The sequence below is a fragment of the Balaenoptera acutorostrata genome, chromosome 6, assembly GCF_949987535.1.
Source record: "Balaenoptera acutorostrata chromosome 6, mBalAcu1.1, whole genome shotgun sequence".
NCBI lineage: Eukaryota > Metazoa > Chordata > Mammalia > Artiodactyla > Balaenopteridae > Balaenoptera > Balaenoptera acutorostrata.
The window spans coordinates 33,699,572-33,723,141 of NC_080069.1; the positions used below are offsets into that span (position 1 = coordinate 33,699,572).

The following is a 23,570-nucleotide window of genomic DNA, read 5'->3' on the forward strand; positions in this document are numbered from 1 at the left end:
GCTTCGATCCGTGGCCCGCCTGAATCCCAACATGCCGCTGGAGGAGGGACTGTGGAGGGCCGTGCAGGAATGGCGGTGCAGAAGCAACCCTGACCGGGTGATCTACTACGAGAGGGCGGAAAAGTGAGTCAGCGTCCTGGGCCCAGGGGCTGCGTGGAGGGTGAGGCCAGTGGGTGAGGGCAGGGTCTGGCCGTGGGGGTGCTCATCAGAGAGGACAGAGGAGAAGGGCTGTCACCCAGCACAGGGTCCCCGCAGCCCAGGGGCCCTACTCTCCCCCAGAAACCCATCCCTCACCTTGAGAGTTTGAGACTTCTGTCCTTCCTCCACCAGGAGCTCTGCCCTCCCCTGATTTTGACCTACCCTTGCCTTGACATGAAGGTCTCAGGACGGGGCAGGGTGAAGCTGTGAGTCCAGTAGGGGTCCAACTCCGGCCATATGGGCTGGGCCGGGGAAAGAGCTCCACCCGCCAGCCTGCTGCTTCCTTAGTGGTGGGTGGCTGGCGGCCACTAACATAGATTTGGGACCACCTCTCCTCATGAAAAGTGCCCTGAGTGGGTACCCTGGCATCCCTGAAGAGGCTGGGGAAGCCAGCTGTCGTCGGCCCAAGGGTCTCCGGCCCTTCCAGTGTTTGCTCCATGGTAATCCCCTTGGTTTAAGAAACAAAAGCAAACAAACGAGCGCCTCTCAGAGGAAGGAAAGGCCTCTCCTCTAAGCTCAGCATCCACATCGTCCAGCCTCTCCTGGGCCCTGTCTCCAGGTCTATGTTCCAGGACTCTCAGTCCTAGCCCAGGGTCCTGAATTCGGGCAAGGACCCCTGTGGGGAACACATGCCTGTTCCAGCCTCTGGCTGTCAGCCCTTCATGTGGTTCTGGATGGGGACGGGGGCATGAGGAGGGTGCCCCCTGGGTCAGCCATGTGTCCCGTTGACCTGGTTCAATTCAGCGACCTGGGTCTATGCTGTTGAATGCCCTCCAGTGCTGGTGAGGCAGGAAGGGTCCCAGATCTTGTTATCGCTTCCAGGAGCAGCTCTCTGCTGCGGACAGCACCTCACAGGGCCTTGACGGCCCCAAGGCACGTCCTCTCCCACTGCCTCAGTCTTGGCTGCCTTTGTTGGGCTCCAGAGCCCAGGCCTTTTTCTCAGGGTGGCCTGTGCCTCCGTCACCCCCCAGGTTCATGGAATTTGCAGCCGAGGAGGAGATGCACATTCAGAATTTGCAGTGCATGCAGTGCGCGCAGGACCTGCCTCCTCCAGCCCCACCGAAGCTGGATCCTCGGGGGCCCCCAGCCCCGAAAGTGGGCCTTCAGCCAGGCACCCAGCTTCCCACTGGAGCTGAAGGCACAGGTAACAGGGGCCTAGGGTTGGCCACCGTCCCCATGTGGATCCTTTTCTTTCAAGACAGGGGCATTGGTCTTTCAACCAAAAGAGCCACCGAGGCGGGGGGTGGGGAGGTGGGGTCTCAGCTGCCCTTTGTCACTACGGGGTATTGACTTGGTCAGTTTTGTAACTCCTCTCACACCTCCCTGTCAAAGGACCCCACACGAAGTCTGCCTAAGTAGTGGGCTTGATGGGGAGACCCTTAGAAAATTGGAGGTTCCCCACTTCCTTACTTGTGACTCTCTTAGATGACCCCCTAACCTCCCCTCTCCAACTGTGCATGAGGCTTCAGATGGTCCTGACCCTTCCCACACCCACATCAACGTCCCCCAAACAATGCCCTCACCAACGTGCGCTTGGTGGTCAGGAGGTGGACCGGGAGTCCCTCACCTTCCTTCCCTTCCTCCTGCTCTGCCTCAGCCTGTGCTCCCAGGATGTCCGGCCCCAGGGCCCAGCCCTCGCACCCGAAGCCACACAGATCCCAGCGGAACCCGGAGCCCAAGGCGCCCAAGGTGATTCCCCCTGAGACTGTGAGGGAGTATGTGGACAGGATGGAGGCGCTGGCGGGGCACGTCCACTTAGCCACAGGCAAGTCACCTGCAGAATGTGGAAAGGACGGAAATGAGCTGAACCAGGAAGAGGACGACACCTACTTGGACCCGTGTCTCTTGAGCTGCATTGACGAGCTGCGTTCCCGGGAAGACTCTGTCACCAAGGTAGGCTGGGCCTGGAGCCTGGGGTCTACAAGATGCCAGGGCGTGGAACTCTCAGCACCCAAGATCTGGGTTCTGCTCAGGCCGATGGGACTTAAGCTCAGCTCCTTGTTCCTGAGCCTGGTGTTAGGGGAGGTTTACGCAGATGTATGTGTGTATATGTTTGTGTCTGTGTGTATGCCTTTGTGTGTCTGTGTATGTGCATCTGTATATGTGCTCTTTTGTGTGTGACTGTGTATGTGCATGTGCGTGTGTGTGTGTGTGTGTGTGTGTGTGCGCTGACCATCCCCGCCTTGTGGAGGAGAGTGGGGGTGGGTCTCTGCTTTTCACTTTCCCTCCTGGTCTTCTTGTGTCACAGGCCACTCCTGGCCAAGGATGCTCACAGCCTCTTCTTTCTGTCCGAGGTGGAGGCAGTCATTCACCCTCGATTCCTGGCAGAATTGTTTTCCCCAGACCCACAGCTGGATGTCTTGGCCCTTGCTGAGGAGCTGAAGCAGGAGGAAGGACTCACCCCTGAAGAAGTGAGCCAGGGGAGGGAGAGGGACACTTAGGGAGCCAGGGGACTCCAGGGGAGGGGGGACCCCAGGTGATCCAGGGGACAGGGGAAACCAGGTGGCCCAGGGGAGCCAGAGGAGGGAGGGATCGCAGGTAGAACAGGGGAGACAAGGGACACCCAGGAAGACGGAGGGACCCCAGTGAGCAGGGGAGAGGTAGGGCCCCAGAACAGGAGGCCCACATGGCTCTGTCCGTCCCTTCCCTGCCTCGGAGGCCTGGCATGGGGAAGGGCCCTCTCTGGGGTGGGTGCAGCGCAGGGTGATAGGAAGGAGAGGATGGGGAGCCGGGAGCGGAGGGAAGGACACACAGCTGGGAATAAGGTGCAGGAGGATGGCAGGAATGCCACCGTGTCTGTATTTGGAGTCTAGTCCTGGGGTCACCCGTCCCCTCCTCCCCCCCAGGGCCATTGTCCCACTGCCCAGTGCTCCTCCTCTCACACGTGTGCGTGGAGCCGTCACTGTCCTCCTCCCTCCTACCAGCTGGTGCAGAAACAACTCCTGGACTTGAAAGAGGAGGAAGGTGGGCCGGCAGCCCCGAGCCACAGTGCACCCGGAATGGGCTCAAGTCCATCTGAGTCCCACGCCGGCCAAGGTGCCCAGAGGCACGACCAAGACCGCCATCGAGGGGTCAGTGATGAAGCCTGCCCACCAGCGATTGATTTTGAGGCTCTTCATAGGCCCATCCGAACAGACACTGGCCCGTTCGTGCTCAGAGTCTTTGTTCCCTTTCGAGGACGTCAGGCTGGCAAGGGAGGCTGGACCCCAGGCTTTCCTCCTCAAGCTCCACCACCAGCTGCCCAGCTGGCCCCTATCATTCGCCCAGTGAACTCTGGGCCATGGCCACATGACGCTTCCAGGGAGGGCCGCCTGGCCACCAACCAGTCCAACGCCTCGCAGGATGGCTCCTCTAACACCCAGAGAGAGTACAGTAACTTCCGACGTTGGCAGCACATCAAGCCCCTGGCCCGGAGACACTTTCACCTGAGTCCTGATGCAGAAGCTTTTTCCTGCTTTCTCATGTGAGTGAACGCTCAGCGGGTCCTGAGCTTATGGGAGCTTTTAGATAAAGAGGAACTGGGGATGGACTCGCACGTTAGGTTTCTAGGGATACTGGAAGGAAGGTGTGAGGGCGATGTCCATGCTATGAGAAGGCACACTGTCGGTCACATGGGTGGGCCTGCCAGTCCGTGACATCAGGACTGAAATGTGCCCTATCTCAACGGGCCCCACCACCCTGTGAGTCTGGCCAGCTTGCTCTTCCATGATTCTCATGGTAATACGGACTGCAGACTTGCAGTCAGAGAGGGTCGTGGTGTAAGGTGAGGAGCCAAGGAGTGGAGGCCGCCCTCTCCTGTGGTGCCGTGTCCTTCATACAGGACGTGAGCGCACATGGCCAGGGGAGGCCACTTCAGAGGAGGGGGAGGAGCGCGGGGCCCAGGAGAGCGCTTTATGCATGCCTCCACTTCGTTGTGGAGAATTCCACTAGGAACAGGGTGATGGGAGAGCTCTCCTAAGGCCGTGGGCTCTCTCCCACTAGAGTTGTGAGCCTGGCAGGCATTTCCATCCTAAACCTCCGGTCCCTCGTAAAAAGGGGACAGTTACACTTCACTCAGAGGACTGTGCAGAAGACGCCTTGGGCTAATCTATGAAATGTTAGCAGATTGCTTGGCACATGCCACGCCTCATTGATGATGATGATTTTTATTATGAAAATGCAGCCTTGAGGAGGAAAAGAGCTCCCCAAGGCACAATGTCCCAGCTCTAGCCTGGGAGTGGATGGTCATCCTTGAGTGAGTGTGAGGCGGTGACAGCAGTGGCCGGGAAGGCTTGTCTTTGCCCTCCCAGACGCCCGCCTCTCACCCTCCTGTTGCTCAGTCATTCTGTGTTGAGTGATGTGTGGTCCACATGGGCGGGTGGGGTCAGGCAGGTGGGGGCTGGGCTGGGCCCGGAGACTGACCCCGAGGGCTTACAGCCCAGTGCTTCGATCCGTGGCCCGCCTGAATCCCAACATGCCGCTGGAGGAGGGACTGTGGAGGGCCGTGCAGGAATGGCGGTGCAGAAGCAACCCTGACCGGGTGATCTACTACGAGAGGGCGGAAAAGTGAGTCAGCGTCCTGGGCCCAGGGGCTGCGTGGAGGGTGAGGCCAGTGGGTGAGGGCAGGGTCTGGCCGTGGGGGTGCTCATCAGAGAGGACAGAGGAGAAGGGCTGTCACCCAGCACAGGGTCCCCGCAGCCCAGGGGCCCTACTCTCCCCCAGAAACCCATCCCTCACCTTGAGAGTTTGAGACTTCTGTCCTTCCTCCACCAGGAGCTCTGCCCTCCCCTGATTTTGACCTACCCTTGCCTTGACATGAAGGTCTCAGGACGGGGCAGGGTGAAGCTGTGAGTCCAGTAGGGGTCCAACTCCGGCCATATGGGCTGGGCCGGGGAAAGAGCTCCACCCGCCAGCCTGCTGCTTCCTTAGTGGTGGGTGGCTGGCGGCCACTAACATAGATTTGGGACCACCTCTCCTCATGAAAAGTGCCCTGAGTGGGTACCCTGGCATCCCTGAAGAGGCTGGGGAAGCCAGCTGTCGTCGGCCCAAGGGTCTCCGGCCCTTCCAGTGTTTGCTCCATGGTAATCCCCTTGGTTTAAGAAACAAAAGCAAACAAACGAGCGCCTCTCAGAGGAAGGAAAGGCCTCTCCTCTAAGCTCAGCATCCACATCGTCCAGCCTCTCCTGGGCCCTGTCTCCAGGTCTATGTTCCAGGACTCTCAGTCCTAGCCCAGGGTCCTGAATTCGGGCAAGGACCCCTGTGGGGAACACATGCCTGTTCCAGCCTCTGGCTGTCAGCCCTTCATGTGGTTCTGGATGGGGACGGGGGCATGAGGAGGGTGCCCCCTGGGTCAGCCATGTGTCCCGTTGACCTGGTTCAATTCAGCGACCTGGGTCTATGCTGTTGAATGCCCTCCAGTGCTGGTGAGGCAGGAAGGGTCCCAGATCTTGTTATCGCTTCCAGGAGCAGCTCTCTGCTGCGGACAGCACCTCACAGGGCCTTGACGGCCCCAAGGCACGTCCTCTCCCACTGCCTCAGTCCTGGCTGCCTTTGTTGGGCTCCAGAGCCCAGGCCTTTTTCTCAGTGTGGCCTGTGCCTCCGTCACCCCCCAGGTTCATGGAATTTGCAGCCGAGGAGGAGATGCACATTCAGAATTTGCAGTGCATGCAGTGCGCGCAGGACCTGCCTCCTCCAGCCCCACCGAAGCTGGATCCTCGGGGGCCCCCAGCCCCGAAAGTGGGCCTTCAGCCAGGCACCCAGCTTCCCACTGGAGCTGAAGGCACAGGTAACAGGGGCCTAGGGTTGGCCACCGTCCCCATGTGGATCCTTTTCTTTCAAGACAGGGGCATTGGTCTTTCAACCAAAAGAGCCACCGAGGCGGGGGGTGGGGAGGTGGGGTCTCAGCTGCCCTTTGTCACTACGGGGTATTGACTTGGTCAGTTTTGTAACTCCTCTCACACCTCCCTGTCAAAGGACCCCACACGAAGTCTGCCTAAGTAGTGGGCTTGATGGGGAGACCCCTAGAAAATTGGAGGTTCCCCACTTCCTTACTTGTGACTCTCTTAGATGACCCCCTAACCTCCCCTCTCCAACTGTGCATGAGGCTTCAGATGGTCCTGACCCTTCCCACACCCACATCAACGTCCCCCAAACAATGCCCTCACCAACGTGCGCTTGGTGGTCAGGAGGTGGACCGGGAGTCCCTCACCTTCCTTCCCTTCCTCCTGCTCTGCCTCAGCCTGTGCTCCCAGGATGTCCGGCCCCAGGGCCCAGCCCTCGCACCCGAAGCCACACAGATCCCAGCGGAACCCGGAGCCCAAGGCGCCCAAGGTGATTCCCCCTGAGACTGTGAGGGAGTATGTGGACAGGATGGAGGCGCTGGCGGGGCACGTCCACTTAGCCACAGGCAAGTCACCTGCAGAATGTGGAAAGGACGGAAATGAGCTGAACCAGGAAGAGGACGACACCTACTTGGACCCGTGTCTCTTGAGCTGCATTGACGAGCTGCGTTCCCGGGAAGACTCTGTCACCAAGGTAGGCTGGGCCTGGAGCCTGGGGTCTACAAGATGCCAGGGCGTGGAACTCTCAGCACCCAAGATCTGGGTTCTGCTCAGGCCGATGGGACTTAAGCTCAGCTCCTTGTTCCTGAGCCTGGTGTTAGGGGAGGTTTACGCAGATGTATGTGTGTATATGTTTGTGTCTGTGTGTATGCCTTTGTGTGTCTGTGTATGTGCATCTGTATATGTGCTCTTTTGTGTGTGACTGTGTATGTGCATGTGCGTGTGTGTGTGTGTGTGTGTGTGTGTGCGCTGACCATCCCCGCCTTGTGGAGGAGAGTGGGGGTGGGTCTCTGCTTTTCACTTTCCCTCCTGGTCTTCTTGTGTCACAGGCCACTCCTGGCCAAGGATGCTCACAGCCTCTTCTTTCTGTCCGAGGTGGAGGCAGTCATTCACCCTCGATTCCTGGCAGAATTGTTTTCCCCAGACCCACAGCTGGATGTCTTGGCCCTTGCTGAGGAGCTGAAGCAGGAGGAAGGACTCACCCCTGAAGAAGTGAGCCAGGGGAGGGAGAGGGACACTTAGGGAGCCAGGGGACTCCAGGGGAGGGGGGACCCCAGGTGATCCAGGGGACAGGGGAAACCAGGTGGCCCAGGGGAGCCAGAGGAGGGAGGGATCGCAGGTAGAACAGGGGAGACAAGGGACACCCAGGAAGACGGAGGGACCCCAGTGAGCAGGGGAGAGGTAGGGCCCCAGAACAGGAGGCCCACATGGCTCTGTCCGTCCCTTCCCTGCCTCGGAGGCCTGGCATGGGGAAGGGCCCTCTCTGGGGTGGGTGCAGCGCAGGGTGATAGGAAGGAGAGGATGGGGAGCCGGGAGCGGAGGGAAGGACACACAGCTGGGAATAAGGTGCAGGAGGATGGCAGGAATGCCACCGTGTCTGTATTTGGAGTCTAGTCCTGGGGTCACCCGTCCCCTCCTCCCCCCCAGGGCCATTGTCCCACTGCCCAGTGCTCCTCCTCTCACACGTGTGCGTGGAGCCGTCACTGTCCTCCTCCCTCCTACCAGCTGGTGCAGAAACAACTCCTGGACTTGAAAGAGGAGGAAGGTGGGCTGGCAGCCCCGAGCCACAGTGCACCCGGAATGGGCTCAAGTCCATCTGAGTCCCACGCCGGCCAAGGTGCCCAGAGGCACGACCAAGACCGCCATCGAGGGGTCAGTGATGAAGCCTGCCCACCAGCGATTGATTTTGAGGCTCTTCATAGGCCCATCCGAACAGACACTGGCCCGTTCGTGCTCAGAGTCTTTGTTCCCTTTCGAGGACGTCAGGCTGGCAAGGGAGGCTGGACCCCAGGCTTTCCTCCTCAAGCTCCACCACCAGCTGCCCAGCTGGCCCCTATCATTCGCCCAGTGAACTCTGGGCCATGGCCACATGACGCTTCCAGGGAGGGCCGCCTGGCCACCAACCAGTCCAACGCCTCGCAGGATGGCTCCTCTAACACCCAGAGAGAATACAGTAACTTCCGACGTTGGCAGCACATCAAGCCCCTGGCCCGGAGACACTTTCACCTGAGTCCTGATGCAGAAGCTTTTTCCTGCTTTCTCATGTGAGTGAACGCTCAGCGGGTCCTGAGCTTATGGGAGCTTTTAGATAAAGAGGAACTGGGGATGGACTCGCACGTTAGGTTTCTAGGGATACTGGAAGGAAGGTGTGAGGGCGATGTCCATGCTATGAGAAGGCACACTGTCGGTCACATGGGTGGGCCTGCCAGTCCGTGACATCAGGACTGAAATGTGCCCTATCTCAACGGGCCCCACCACCCTGTGAGTCTGGCCAGCTTGCTCTTCCATGATTCTCATGGTAATACGGACTGCAGACTTGCAGTCAGAGAGGGTCGTGGTGTAAGGTGAGGAGCCAAGGAGTGGAGGCCGCCCTCTCCTGTGGTGCCGTGTCCTTCATACAGGACGTGAGCGCACATGGCCAGGGGAGGCCACTTCAGAGGAGGGGGAGGAGCGCGGGGCCCAGGAGAGCGCTTTATGCATGCCTCCACTTCGTTGTGGAGAATTCCACTAGGAACAGGGTGATGGGAGAGCTCTCCTAAGGCCGTGGGCTCTCTCCCACTAGAGTTGTGAGCCTGGCAGGCATTTCCATCCTAAACCTCCGGTCCCTCGTAAAAAGGGGACAGTTACACTTCACTCAGAGGACTGTGCAGAAGACGCCTTGGGCTAATCTATGAAATGTTAGCAGATTGCTTGGCACATGCCACGCCTCATTGATGATGATGATTTTTATTATGAAAATGCAGCCTTGAGGAGGAAAAGAGCTCCCCAAGGCACAATGTCCCAGCTCTAGCCTGGGAGTGGATGGTCATCCTTGAGTGAGTGTGAGGCGGTGACAGCAGTGGCCGGGAAGGCTTGTCTTTGCCCTCCCAGACGCCCGCCTCTCACCCTCCTGTTGCTCAGTCATTCTGTGTTGAGTGATGTGTGGTCCACATGGGCGGGTGGGGTCAGGCAGGTGGGGGCTGGGCTGGGCCCGGAGACTGACCCCGAGGGCTTACAGCCCAGTGCTTCGATCCGTGGCCCGCCTGAATCCCAACATGCCGCTGGAGGAGGGACTGTGGAGGGCCGTGCAGGAATGGCGGTGCAGAAGCAACCCTGACCGGGTGATCTACTACGAGAGGGCGGAAAAGTGAGTCAGCGTCCTGGGCCCAGGGGCTGCGTGGAGGGTGAGGCCAGTGGGTGAGGGCAGGGTCTGGCCGTGGGGGTGCTCATCAGAGAGGACAGAGGAGAAGGGCTGTCACCCAGCACAGGGTCCCCGCAGCCCAGGGGCCCTACTCTCCCCCAGAAACCCATCCCTCACCTTGAGAGTTTGAGACTTCTGTCCTTCCTCCACCAGGAGCTCTGCCCTCCCCTGATTTTGACCTACCCTTGCCTTGACATGAAGGTCTCAGGACGGGGCAGGGTGAAGCTGTGAGTCCAGTAGGGGTCCAACTCCGGCCATATGGGCTGGGCCGGGGAAAGAGCTCCACCCGCCAGCCTGCTGCTTCCTTAGTGGTGGGTGGCTGGCGGCCACTAACATAGATTTGGGACCACCTCTCCTCATGAAAAGTGCCCTGAGTGGGTACCCTGGCATCCCTGAAGAGGCTGGGGAAGCCAGCTGTCGTCGGCCCAAGGGTCTCCGGCCCTTCCAGTGTTTGCTCCATGGTAATCCCCTTGGTTTAAGAAACAAAAGCAAACAAACGAGCGCCTCTCAGAGGAAGGAAAGGCCTCTCCTCTAAGCTCAGCATCCACATCGTCCAGCCTCTCCTGGGCCCTGTCTCCAGGTCTATGTTCCAGGACTCTCAGTCCTAGCCCAGGGTCCTGAATTCGGGCAAGGACCCCTGTGGGGAACACATGCCTGTTCCAGCCTCTGGCTGTCAGCCCTTCATGTGGTTCTGGATGGGGACGGGGGCATGAGGAGGGTGCCCCCTGGGTCAGCCATGTGTCCCGTTGACCTGGTTCAATTCAGCGACCTGGGTCTATGCTGTTGAATGCCCTCCAGTGCTGGTGAGGCAGGAAGGGTCCCAGATCTTGTTATCGCTTCCAGGAGCAGCTCTCTGCTGCGGACAGCACCTCACAGGGCCTTGACGGCCCCAAGGCACGTCCTCTCCCACTGCCTCAGTCTTGGCTGCCTTTGTTGGGCTCCAGAGCCCAGGCCTTTTTCTCAGGGTGGCCTGTGCCTCCGTCACCCCCCAGGTTCATGGAATTTGCAGCCGAGGAGGAGATGCACATTCAGAATTTGCAGTGCATGCAGTGCGCGCAGGACCTGCCTCCTCCAGCCCCACCGAAGCTGGATCCTCGGGGGCCCCCAGCCCCGAAAGTGGGCCTTCAGCCAGGCACCCAGCTTCCCACTGGAGCTGAAGGCACAGGTAACAGGGGCCTAGGGTTGGCCACCGTCCCCATGTGGATCCTTTTCTTTCAAGACAGGGGCATTGGTCTTTCAACCAAAAGAGCCACCGAGGCGGGGGGTGGGGAGGTGGGGTCTCAGCTGCCCTTTGTCACTACGGGGTATTGACTTGGTCAGTTTTGTAACTCCTCTCACACCTCCCTGTCAAAGGACCCCACACGAAGTCTGCCTAAGTAGTGGGCTTGATGGGGAGACCCTTAGAAAATTGGAGGTTCCCCACTTCCTTACTTGTGACTCTCTTAGATGACCCCCTAACCTCCCCTCTCCAACTGTGCATGAGGCTTCAGATGGTCCTGACCCTTCCCACACCCACATCAACGTCCCCCAAACAATGCCCTCACCAACGTGCGCTTGGTGGTCAGGAGGTGGACCGGGAGTCCCTCACCTTCCTTCCCTTCCTCCTGCTCTGCCTCAGCCTGTGCTCCCAGGATGTCCGGCCCCAGGGCCCAGCCCTCGCACCCGAAGCCACACAGATCCCAGCGGAACCCGGAGCCCAAGGCGCCCAAGGTGATTCCCCCTGAGACTGTGAGGGAGTATGTGGACAGGATGGAGGCGCTGGCGGGGCACGTCCACTTAGCCACAGGCAAGTCACCTGCAGAATGTGGAAAGGACGGAAATGAGCTGAACCAGGAAGAGGACGACACCTACTTGGACCCGTGTCTCTTGAGCTGCATTGACGAGCTGCGTTCCCGGGAAGACTCTGTCACCAAGGTAGGCTGGGCCTGGAGCCTGGGGTCTACAAGATGCCAGGGCGTGGAACTCTCAGCACCCAAGATCTGGGTTCTGCTCAGGCCGATGGGACTTAAGCTCAGCTCCTTGTTCCTGAGCCTGGTGTTAGGGGAGGTTTACGCAGATGTATGTGTGTATATGTTTGTGTCTGTGTGTATGCCTTTGTGTGTCTGTGTATGTGCATCTGTATATGTGCTCTTTTGTGTGTGACTGTGTATGTGCATGTGCGTGTGTGTGTGTGTGTGTGTGTGTGTGCGCTGACCATCCCCGCCTTGTGGAGGAGAGTGGGGGTGGGTCTCTGCTTTTCACTTTCCCTCCTGGTCTTCTTGTGTCACAGGCCACTCCTGGCCAAGGATGCTCACAGCCTCTTCTTTCTGTCCGAGGTGGAGGCAGTCATTCACCCTCGATTCCTGGCAGAATTGTTTTCCCCAGACCCACAGCTGGATGTCTTGGCCCTTGCTGAGGAGCTGAAGCAGGAGGAAGGACTCACCCCTGAAGAAGTGAGCCAGGGGAGGGAGAGGGACACTTAGGGAGCCAGGGGACTCCAGGGGAGGGGGGACCCCAGGTGATCCAGGGGACAGGGGAAACCAGGTGGCCCAGGGGAGCCAGAGGAGGGAGGGATCGCAGGTAGAACAGGGGAGACAAGGGACACCCAGGAAGACGGAGGGACCCCAGTGAGCAGGGGAGAGGTAGGGCCCCAGAACAGGAGGCCCACATGGCTCTGTCCGTCCCTTCCCTGCCTCGGAGGCCTGGCATGGGGAAGGGCCCTCTCTGGGGTGGGTGCAGCGCAGGGTGATAGGAAGGAGAGGATGGGGAGCCGGGAGCGGAGGGAAGGACACACAGCTGGGAATAAGGTGCAGGAGGATGGCAGGAATGCCACCGTGTCTGTATTTGGAGTCTAGTCCTGGGGTCACCCGTCCCCTCCTCCCCCCCAGGGCCATTGTCCCACTGCCCAGTGCTCCTCCTCTCACACGTGTGCGTGGAGCCGTCACTGTCCTCCTCCCTCCTACCAGCTGGTGCAGAAACAACTCCTGGACTTGAAAGAGGAGGAAGGTGGGCCGGCAGCCCCGAGCCACAGTGCACCCGGAATGGGCTCAAGTCCATCTGAGTCCCACGCCGGCCAAGGTGCCCAGAGGCACGACCAAGACCGCCATCGAGGGGTCAGTGATGAAGCCTGCCCACCAGCGATTGATTTTGAGGCTCTTCATAGGCCCATCCGAACAGACACTGGCCCGTTCGTGCTCAGAGTCTTTGTTCCCTTTCGAGGACGTCAGGCTGGCAAGGGAGGCTGGACCCCAGGCTTTCCTCCTCAAGCTCCACCACCAGCTGCCCAGCTGGCCCCTATCATTCGCCCAGTGAACTCTGGGCCATGGCCACATGACGCTTCCAGGGAGGGCCGCCTGGCCACCAACCAGTCCAACGCCTCGCAGGATGGCTCCTCTAACACCCAGAGAGAGTACAGTAACTTCCGACGTTGGCAGCACATCAAGCCCCTGGCCCGGAGACACTTTCACCTGAGTCCTGATGCAGAAGCTTTTTCCTGCTTTCTCATGTGAGTGAACGCTCAGCGGGTCCTGAGCTTATGGGAGCTTTTAGATAAAGAGGAACTGGGGATGGACTCGCACGTTAGGTTTCTAGGGATACTGGAAGGAAGGTGTGAGGGCGATGTCCATGCTATGAGAAGGCACACTGTCGGTCACATGGGTGGGCCTGCCAGTCCGTGACATCAGGACTGAAATGTGCCCTATCTCAACGGGCCCCACCACCCTGTGAGTCTGGCCAGCTTGCTCTTCCATGATTCTCATGGTAATACGGACTGCAGACTTGCAGTCAGAGAGGGTCGTGGTGTAAGGTGAGGAGCCAAGGAGTGGAGGCCGCCCTCTCCTGTGGTGCCGTGTCCTTCATACAGGACGTGAGCGCACATGGCCAGGGGAGGCCACTTCAGAGGAGGGGGAGGAGCGCGGGGCCCAGGAGAGCGCTTTATGCATGCCTCCACTTCGTTGTGGAGAATTCCACTAGGAACAGGGTGATGGGAGAGCTCTCCTAAGGCCGTGGGCTCTCTCCCACTAGAGTTGTGAGCCTGGCAGGCATTTCCATCCTAAACCTCCGGTCCCTCGTAAAAAGGGGACAGTTACACTTCACTCAGAGGACTGTGCAGAAGACGCCTTGGGCTAATCTATGAAATGTTAGCAGATTGCTTGGCACATGCCACGCCTCATTGATGATGATGATTTTTATTATGAAAATGCAGCCTTGAGGAGGAAAAGAGCTCCCCAAGGCACAATGTCCCAGCTCTAGCCTGGGAGTGGATGGTCATCCTTGAGTGAGTGTGAGGCGGTGACAGCAGTGGCCGGGAAGGCTTGTCTTTGCCCTCCCAGACGCCCACCTCTCACCCTCCTGTTGCTCAGTCATTCTGTGTTGAGTGATGTGTGGTCCACATGGGCGGGTGGGGTCAGGCAGGTGGGGGCTGGGCTGGGCCCGGAGACTGACCCCGAGGGCTTACAGCCCAGTGCTTCGATCCGTGGCCCGCCTGAATCCCAACATGCCGCTGGAGGAGGGACTGTGGAGGGCCGTGCAGGAATGGCGGTGCAGAAGCAACCCTGACCGGGTGATCTACTACGAGAGGGCGGAAAAGTGAGTCAGCGTCCTGGGCCCAGGGGCTGCGTGGAGGGTGAGGCCAGTGGGTGAGGGCAGGGTCTGGCCGTGGGGGTGCTCATCAGAGAGGACAGAGGAGAAGGGCTGTCACCCAGCACAGGGTCCCCGCAGCCCAGGGGCCCTACTCTCCCCCAGAAACCCATCCCTCACCTTGAGAGTTTGAGACTTCTGTCCTTCCTCCACCAGGAGCTCTGCCCTCCCCTGATTTTGACCTACCCTTGCCTTGACATGAAGGTCTCAGGACGGGGCAGGGTGAAGCTGTGAGTCCAGTAGGGGTCCAACTCCGGCCATATGGGCTGGGCCGGGGAAAGAGCTCCACCCGCCAGCCTGCTGCTTCCTTAGTGGTGGGTGGCTGGCGGCCACTAACATAGATTTGGGACCACCTCTCCTCATGAAAAGTGCCCTGAGTGGGTACCCTGGCATCCCTGAAGAGGCTGGGGAAGCCAGCTGTCGTCGGCCCAAGGGTCTCCGGCCCTTCCAGTGTTTGCTCCATGGTAATCCCCTTGGTTTAAGAAACAAAAGCAAACAAACGAGCGCCTCTCAGAGGAAGGAAAGGCCTCTCCTCTAAGCTCAGCATCCACATCGTCCAGCCTCTCCTGGGCCCTGTCTCCAGGTCTATGTTCCAGGACTCTCAGTCCTAGCCCAGGGTCCTGAATTCGGGCAAGGACCCCTGTGGGGAACACATGCCTGTTCCAGCCTCTGGCTGTCAGCCCTTCATGTGGTTCTGGATGGGGACGGGGGCATGAGGAGGGTGCCCCCTGGGTCAGCCATGTGTCCCGTTGACCTGGTTCAATTCAGCGACCTGGGTCTATGCTGTTGAATGCCCTCCAGTGCTGGTGAGGCAGGAAGGGTCCCAGATCTTGTTATCGCTTCCAGGAGCAGCTCTCTGCTGCGGACAGCACCTCACAGGGCCTTGACGGCCCCAAGGCACGTCCTCTCCCACTGCCTCAGTCTTGGCTGCCTTTGTTGGGCTCCAGAGCCCAGGCCTTTTTCTCAGGGTGGCCTGTGCCTCCGTCACCCCCCAGGTTCATGGAATTTGCAGCCGAGGAGGAGATGCACATTCAGAATTTGCAGTGCATGCAGTGCGCGCAGGACCTGCCTCCTCCAGCCCCACCGAAGCTGGATCCTCGGGGGCCCCCAGCCCCGAAAGTGGGCCTTCAGCCAGGCACCCAGCTTCCCACTGGAGCTGAAGGCACAGGTAACAGGGGCCTAGGGTTGGCCACCGTCCCCATGTGGATCCTTTTCTTTCAAGACAGGGGCATTGGTCTTTCAACCAAAAGAGCCACCGAGGCGGGGGGTGGGGAGGTGGGGTCTCAGCTGCCCTTTGTCACTACGGGGTATTGACTTGGTCAGTTTTGTAACTCCTCTCACACCTCCCTGTCAAAGGACCCCACACGAAGTCTGCCTAAGTAGTGGGCTTGATGGGGAGACCCTTAGAAAATTGGAGGTTCCCCACTTCCTTACTTGTGACTCTCTTAGATGACCCCCTAACCTCCCCTCTCCAACTGTGCATGAGGCTTCAGATGGTCCTGACCCTTCCCACACCCACATCAACGTCCCCCAAACAATGCCCTCACCAACGTGCGCTTGGTGGTCAGGAGGTGGACCGGGAGTCCCTCACCTTCCTTCCCTTCCTCCTGCTCTGCCTCAGCCTGTGCTCCCAGGATGTCCGGCCCCAGGGCCCAGCCCTCGCACCCGAAGCCACACAGATCCCAGCGGAACCCGGAGCCCAAGGCGCCCAAGGTGATTCCCCCTGAGACTGTGAGGGAGTATGTGGACAGGATGGAGGCGCTGGCGGGGCACGTCCACTTAGCCACAGGCAAGTCACCTGCAGAATGTGGAAAGGACGGAAATGAGCTGAACCAGGAAGAGGACGACACCTACTTGGACCCGTGTCTCTTGAGCTGCATTGACGAGCTGCGTTCCCGGGAAGACTCTGTCACCAAGGTAGGCTGGGCCTGGAGCCTGGGGTCTACAAGATGCCAGGGCGTGGAACTCTCAGCACCCAAGATCTGGGTTCTGCTCAGGCCGATGGGACTTAAGCTCAGCTCCTTGTTCCTGAGCCTGGTGTTAGGGGAGGTTTACGCAGATGTATGTGTGTATATGTTTGTGTCTGTGTGTATGCCTTTGTGTGTCTGTGTATGTGCATCTGTATATGTGCTCTTTTGTGTGTGACTGTGTATGTGCATGTGCGTGTGTGTGTGTGTGTGTGTGTGTGTGCGCTGACCATCCCCGCCTTGTGGAGGAGAGTGGGGGTGGGTCTCTGCTTTTCACTTTCCCTCCTGGTCTTCTTGTGTCACAGGCCACTCCTGGCCAAGGATGCTCACAGCCTCTTCTTTCTGTCCGAGGTGGAGGCAGTCATTCACCCTCGATTCCTGGCAGAATTGTTTTCCCCAGACCCACAGCTGGATGTCTTGGCCCTTGCTGAGGAGCTGAAGCAGGAGGAAGGACTCACCCCTGAAGAAGTGAGCCAGGGGAGGGAGAGGGACACTTAGGGAGCCAGGGGACTCCAGGGGAGGGGGGACCCCAGGTGATCCAGGGGACAGGGGAAACCAGGTGGCCCAGGGGAGCCAGAGGAGGGAGGGATCGCAGGTAGAACAGGGGAGACAAGGGACACCCAGGAAGACGGAGGGACCCCAGTGAGCAGGGGAGAGGTAGGGCCCCAGAACAGGAGGCCCACATGGCTCTGTCCGTCCCTTCCCTGCCTCGGAGGCCTGGCATGGGGAAGGGCCCTCTCTGGGGTGGGTGCAGCGCAGGGTGATAGGAAGGAGAGGATGGGGAGCCGGGAGCGGAGGGAAGGACACACAGCTGGGAATAAGGTGCAGGAGGATGGCAGGAATGCCACCGTGTCTGTATTTGGAGTCTAGTCCTGGGGTCACCCGTCCCCTCCTCCCCCCCAGGGCCATTGTCCCACTGCCCAGTGCTCCTCCTCTCACACGTGTGCGTGGAGCCGTCACTGTCCTCCTCCCTCCTACCAGCTGGTGCAGAAACAACTCCTGGACTTGAAAGAGGAGGAAGGTGGGCTGGCAGCCCCGAGCCACAGTGCACCCGGAATGGGCTCAAGTCCATCTGAGTCCCACGCCGGCCAAGGTGCCCAGAGGCACGACCAAGACCGCCATCGAGGGGTCAGTGATGAAGCCTGCCCACCAGCGATTGATTTTGAGGCTCTTCATAGGCCCATCCGAACAGACACTGGCCCGTTCGTGCTCAGAGTCTTTGTTCCCTTTCGAGGACGTCAGGCTGGCAAGGGAGGCTGGACCCCAGGCTTTCCTCCTCAAGCTCCACCACCAGCTGCCCAGCTGGCCCCTATCATTCGCCCAGTGAACTCTGGGCCATGGCCACATGACGCTTCCAGGGAGGGCCGCCTGGCCACCAACCAGTCCAACGCCTCGCAGGATGGCTCCTCTAACACCCAGAGAGAGTACAGTAACTTCCGACGTTGGCAGCACATCAAGCCCCTGGCCCGGAGACACTTTCACCTGAGTCCTGATGCAGAAGCTTTTTCCTGCTTTCTCATGTGAGTGAACGCTCAGCGGGTCCTGAGCTTATGGGAGCTTTTAGATAAAGAGGAACTGGGGATGGACTCGCACGTTAGGTTTCTAGGGATACTGGAAGGAAGGTGTGAGGGCGATGTCCATGCTATGAGAAGGCACACTGTCGGTCACATGGGTGGGCCTGCCAGTCCGTGACATCAGGACTGAAATGTGCCCTATCTCAACGGGCCCCACCACCCTGTGAGTCTGGCCAGCTTGCTCTTCCATGATTCTCATGGTAATACGGACTGCAGACTTGCAGTCAGAGAGGGTCGTGGTGTAAGGTGAGGAGCCAAGGAGTGGAGGCCGCCCTCTCCTGTGGTGCCGTGTCCTTCATACAGGACGTGAGCGCACATGGCCAGGGGAGGCCACTTCAGAGGAGGGGGAGGAGCGCGGGGCCCAGGAGAGCGCTTTATGCATGCCTCCACTTCGTTGTGGAGAATTCCACTAGGAACAGGGTGATGGGAGAGCTCTCCTAAGGCCGTGGGCTCTCTCCCACTAGAGTTGTGAGCCTGGCAGGCATTTCCATCCTAAACCTCCGGTCCCTCGTAAAAAGGGGACAGTTACACTTCACTCAGAGGACTGTGCAGAAGACGCCTTGGGCTAATCTATGAAATGTTAGCAGATTGCTTGGCACATGCCACGCCTCATTGATGATGATGATTTTTATTATGAAAATGCAGCCTTGAGGAGGAAAAGAGCTCCCCAAGGCACAATGTCCCAGCTCTAGCCTGGGAGTGGATGGTCATCCTTGAGTGAGTGTGAGGCGGTGACAGCAGTGGCCGGGAAGGCTTGTCTTTGCCCTCCCAGACGCCCACCTCTCACCCTCCTGTTGCTCAGTCATTCTGTGTTGAGTGATGTGTGGTCCACATGGGCGGGTGGGGTCAGGCAGGTGGGGGCTGGGCTGGGCCCGGAGACTGACCCCGAGGGCTTACAGCCCAGTGCTTCGATCCGTGGCCCGCCTGAATCCCAACATGCCGCTGGAGGAGGGACTGTGGAGGGCCGTGCAGGAATGGCGGTGCAGAAGCAACCCTGACCGGGTGATCTACTACGAGAGGGCGGAAAAGTGAGTCAGCGTCCTGGGCCCAGGGGCTGCGTGGAGGGTGAGGCCAGTGGGTGAGGGCAGGGTCTGGCCGTGGGGGTGCTCATCAGAGAGGACAGAGGAGAAGGGCTGTCACCCAGCACAGGGTCCCCGCAGCCCAGGGGCCCTACTCTCCCCCAGAAACCCATCCCTCACCTTGAGAGTTTGAGACTTCTGTCCTTCCTCCACCAGGAGCTCTGCCCTCCCCTGATTTTGACCTACCCTTGCCTTGACATGAAGGTCTCAGGACGGGGCAGGGTGAAGCTGTGAGTCCAGTAGGGGTCCAACTCCGGCCATATGGGCTGGGCCGGGGAAAGAGCTCCACCCGCCAGCCTGCTGCTTCCTTAGTGGTGGGTGGCTGGCGGCCACTAACATAGATTTGGGACCACCTCTCCTCATGAAAAGTGCCCTGAGTGGGTACCCTGGCATCCCTGAAGAGGCTGGGGAAGCCAGCTGTCGTCGGCCCAAGGGTCTCCGGCCCTTCCAGTGTTTGCTCCATGGTAATCCCCTTGGTTTAAGAAACAAAAGCAAACAAACGAGCGCCTCTCAGAGGAAGGAAAGGCCTCTCCTCTAAGCTCAGCATCCACATCGTCCAGCCTCTCCTGGGCCCTGTCTCCAGGTCTATGTTCCAGGACTCTCAGTCCTAGCCCAGGGTCCTGAATTCGGGCAAGGACCCCTGTGGGGAACACATGCCTGTTCCAGCCTCTGGCTGTCAGCCCTTCATGTGGTTCTGGATGGGGACGGGGGCATGAGGAGGGTGCCCCCTGGGTCAGCCATGTGTCCCGTTGACCTGGTTCAATTCAGCGACCTGGGTCTATGCTGTTGAATGCCCTCCAGTGCTGGTGAGGCAGGAAGGGTCCCAGATCTTGTTATCGCTTCCAGGAGCAGCTCTCTGCTGCGGACAGCACCTCACAGGGCCTTGACGGCCCCAAGGCACGTCCTCTCCCACTGCCTCAGTCTTGGCTGCCTTTGTTGGGCTCCAGAGCCCAGGCCTTTTTCTCAGGGTGGCCTGTGCCTCCGTCACCCCCCAGGTTCATGGAATTTGCAGCCGAGGAGGAGATGCACATTCAGAATTTGCAGTGCATGCAGTGCGCGCAGGACCTGCCTCCTCCAGCCCCACCGAAGCTGGATCCTCGGGGGCCCCCAGCCCCGAAAGTGGGCCTTCAGCCAGGCACCCAGCTTCCCACTGGAGCTGAAGGCACAGGTAACAGGGGCCTAGGGTTGGCCACCGTCCCCATGTGGATCCTTTTCTTTCAAGACAGGGGCATTGGTCTTTCAACCAAAAGAGCCACCGAGGCGGGGGGTGGGGAGGTGGGGTCTCAGCTGCCCTTTGTCACTACGGGGTATTGACTTGGTCAGTTTTGTAACTCCTCTCACACCTCCCTGTCAAAGGACCCCACACGAAGTCTGCCTAAGTAGTGGGCTTGATGGGGAGACCCCTAGAAAATTGGAGGTTCCCCACTTCCTTACTTGTGACTCTCTTAGATGACCCCCTAACCTCCCCTCTCCAACTGTGCATGAGGCTTCAGATGGTCCTGACCCTTCCCACACCCACATCAACGTCCCCCAAACAATGCCCTCACCAACGTGCGCTTGGTGGTCAGGAGGTGGACCGGGAGTCCCTCACCTTCCTTCCCTTCCTCCTGCTCTGCCTCAGCCTGTGCTCCCAGGATGTGCGGCCCCAGGGCCCAGCCCTCGCACCCGAAGCCACACAGATCCCAGCGGAACCCGGAGCCCAAGGCGCCCAAGGTGATTCCCCCTGAGACTGTGAGGGAGTATGTGGACAGGATGGAGGCGCTGGCGGGGCACGTCCACTCAGCCACAGGCAAGTCACCTGCAGAATGTGGAAAGGACGGAAATGAGCTGAACCAGGAAGAGGACGACACCTACTTGGACCCGTGTCTCTTGAGCTGCATTGACGAGCTGCGTTCCCGGGAAGACTCTGTCACCAAGGTAGGCTGGGCCTGGAGCCTGGGGTCTACAAGATGCCAGGGCGTGGAACTCTCAGCACCCAAGATCTGGGTTCTGCTCAGGCCGATGGGACTTAAGCTCAGCTCCTTGTTCCTGAGCCTGGTGTTAGGGGAGGTTTACGCAGATGTATGTGTGTATATGTTTGTGTCTGTGTGTATGCCTTTGTGTGTCTGTGTATGTGCATCTGTATATGTGCTCTTTTGTGTGTGACTGTGTATGTGCATGTGCGTGTGTGTGTGTGTGTGTGTGTGTGTGCGCTGACCATCCCCGCCTTGTGGAGGAGAGTGGGGGTGGGTCTCTGCTTTTCACTTTCCCTCCTGGTCTTCTTGTGTCACAGGCCACTCCTGGCCAAGGATGCTCACAGCCTCTTCTTTCTGTCCGAGGTGGAGGCAGTCATTCACCCTCGATTCCCGGCAGAATTGTTTTCCCCAGACCCACAGCTGGATGTCTTGGCCCTTGCTGAGGAGCTGAAGCAGGAGGAAGGACTCACCCCTGAAGAAGTGAGCCAGGGGAGGGAGAGGGACACTTAGGGAGCCAGGGGACTCCAGGGGAGTGGGGACCCCAGGTGATCCAGGGGACAGGGGAAACCAGGTGGCCCAGGGGAGCCAGAGGAGGGAGGGATCGCAGGTAGAACAGGGGAGACAAGGGACACCCAGGAAGACGGAGGGACCCCAGTGAGCAGGGGAGAGGTAGGGCCCCAGAACAGGAGGCCCACATGGCTCTGTCCGTCCCTTCCCTGCCTCGGAGGCCTGGCATGGGGAAGGGCCCTCTCTGGGGTGGGTGCAGCGCAGGGTGATAGGAAGGAGAGGATGGGGAGCCGGGAGCGGAGGGAAGGACACACAGCTGGGAATAAGGTGCAGGAGGATGGCAGGAATGCCACCGTGTCTGTATTTGAAGTCTAGTCCTGGGGTCACCCGTCCCCTCCTCCCCCCCAGGGCCATTGTCCCACTGCCCAGTGCTCCTCCTCTCACACGTGTGCGTGGAGCCGTCACTGTCCTCCTCCCTCCTACCAGCTGGTGCAGAAACGACTCCTGGACTTGAAAGAGGAGGAAGGTGGGCCTGCAGCCCCGAGCCACAGTGCACCCGGAATGGGCTCAAGTCCATCTGAGTCCCACGCCGGCCAAGGTGCCCAGAGGCACGACCAAGACCGCCATCGAGGGGTCAGTGATGAAGCCTGCCCACCAGAGATTGATTTTGAGGCTCTTCATAGGCCCATCCGAGCAGACACTGGCCCGTTCGCGCCCAAAGTCTTTGTTCCCTCTCGAGGACGTCAGGAGGTCTCTCCATTCCGGGCCGGACGGCCCTCCCCTCCCCAGGGTCAAAGGTGCACTGGCCCTCTACTGGGACCCAGGGATGCGTCTGTTCTCAGGGAGGCGTCTCCTGTTCCGGAGGCCCGAGGGCCCAGGGACGCGTCCAGTGAGCACGAGGAGGAGCTCCCCAGCCTGGCCCCCCTCTTGGCCTCTCCGCAGAGCCTGCCGCCTTGCTGGCTGTCCCAGAGTCCTGCCCCTGCCTCAGGTCTGGCCTCCCCTGGAGGTTGGGGGTCTCAGAGTGCTCCCCAGGCCCCCTCCCCTCAGAGAAGAGTCCCCAGCCCGGCTCCACCAGCCGCTCCCAAGTCAAGGAAGCGGGCTCTGTGTGGGCGCCCAGCCGCTGCTGAGAAGCTGCCCATCCCCGGGGCTGGCCACAGGGTCTCTGCGAGGCCAGCCTTGGCTCTGGGGCTGGCTCGCCCCTCACAGCCGGGAAAGAGAAAGCGTGACCTGTTTGTCACAGGGAAGAGGAGGAAGAAGCAGAGGAAGCACTGTAGCCAGTAGGGAACAGCCGGGCCGGCCCTCCAGGGCGAGCCCCCCAGGGCGGCCCCCAGGGGAGCCTAGGGGCTCCTCCTCACCCCAGTGCTGATCCTGGGATTGTGGGGGGTTAGGGAGGTGGGTGTGGGCAGGACCTTTGGAGTGATGTATGAAAATTGTGAATAAAGATAGTTTTGGTGGGAAATGCTCTCAGGCCACTGTCATCTTCTTCGTGTGGAGCTGCTCCACAGAGAGCGATCCTGAGAGGAAGGAAGGGTGAGGGAGGTCACAGGAGCTATGGATCTACAGGTGGCCAAACCTTTCCTCCACATAGACAAGGACTCCTCAGGCTGCCCCTGGGAACGCACAGCTCTCACTTTCCCCAGGGACCCCCTCATCATCCCCTTCTCTAAAGCCTGCTTGGCTAGGGGCCTTCTGGGGCATCTGTAGCATCTTCTGCATCCCTGAACCGTCTGGGGAGGGAGAGCTGCTTTTGTGCCTCTCAGCCCTCTGGACACTAACCAGTTTCTAGGACGGAACCTGGAGACGGCCCTTGTCTTTATGGAGCTGCTCTCTGCTTCCCTGAAGTGGCCAGGCGATGGCGCTGGGGTGACCCTCCGCTCATCCAGGGTTTCCTGTGTGGGTGGCCTGACCAGACAGGAAAAGTCTTGGCCATGGGGACAGGACTGTCTGCCTCGTCATAGCGGGAGCGTTCTCTAGTCCCACTGGGATTATTGCAATGTGGAGAGTGGTTGAGGCAGCTACCTCTTAATCCCAGTGAGGATGCAACAAGGGGAATGGGCGCGGGGAAATTCATGGGGCACCTGTACAGGTGTGTCTAAGGGAAACGACAGTTGGGCCCCTTTGTGGAACTTGTGGGATTTCTGTGCAGCAGCATCTGTTTCAACTGAGGGAGGAGGACCCATCTGGCTGTGGCTGTGGGGACTGGCCTTAGGGGCCTAGGGGTGTGCAAAGACACCCCAGAACTACTGTCCCTTCCCTTTCCACCCATGGCTGGACATGTGTGTGTATTGGTATCAACACTGATTTGTATTCCCATAGAAAACAGTTCCTCCTGACAAACTATGACCGTGTTTCACAAGAACAGCTTGCTCACAGGGGCAGCAGGGGTGGGGGAGAGGTGTCTGTGGCCCCAGATCTGGGTGGGAGCTGGGATCCATGCTGAGGAGTGTAGAGGCC

The 23,570-nt window shown here is 59.6% G+C and overlaps 1 protein-coding gene across 1 annotated transcript in view; it reads left to right on the forward strand.

The window, feature by feature from the left end:
* The window catches only part of LOC130708489 (NUT family member 2G-like), a 46,356-nt gene extending 23,959 nt beyond the window's left edge, over positions 1 to 22,397 (forward strand). Inside the window, exon 8 of the mRNA XM_057549135.1 lies at positions 21,603 to 22,397. Within this exon, the coding sequence (XP_057405118.1) occupies positions 21,603 to 22,397 (795 nt within the window). The remainder of the gene's footprint in view (positions 1 to 21,602) is intronic.
* Positions 22,398 to 23,570: the final 1,173 nt, after the last annotated feature.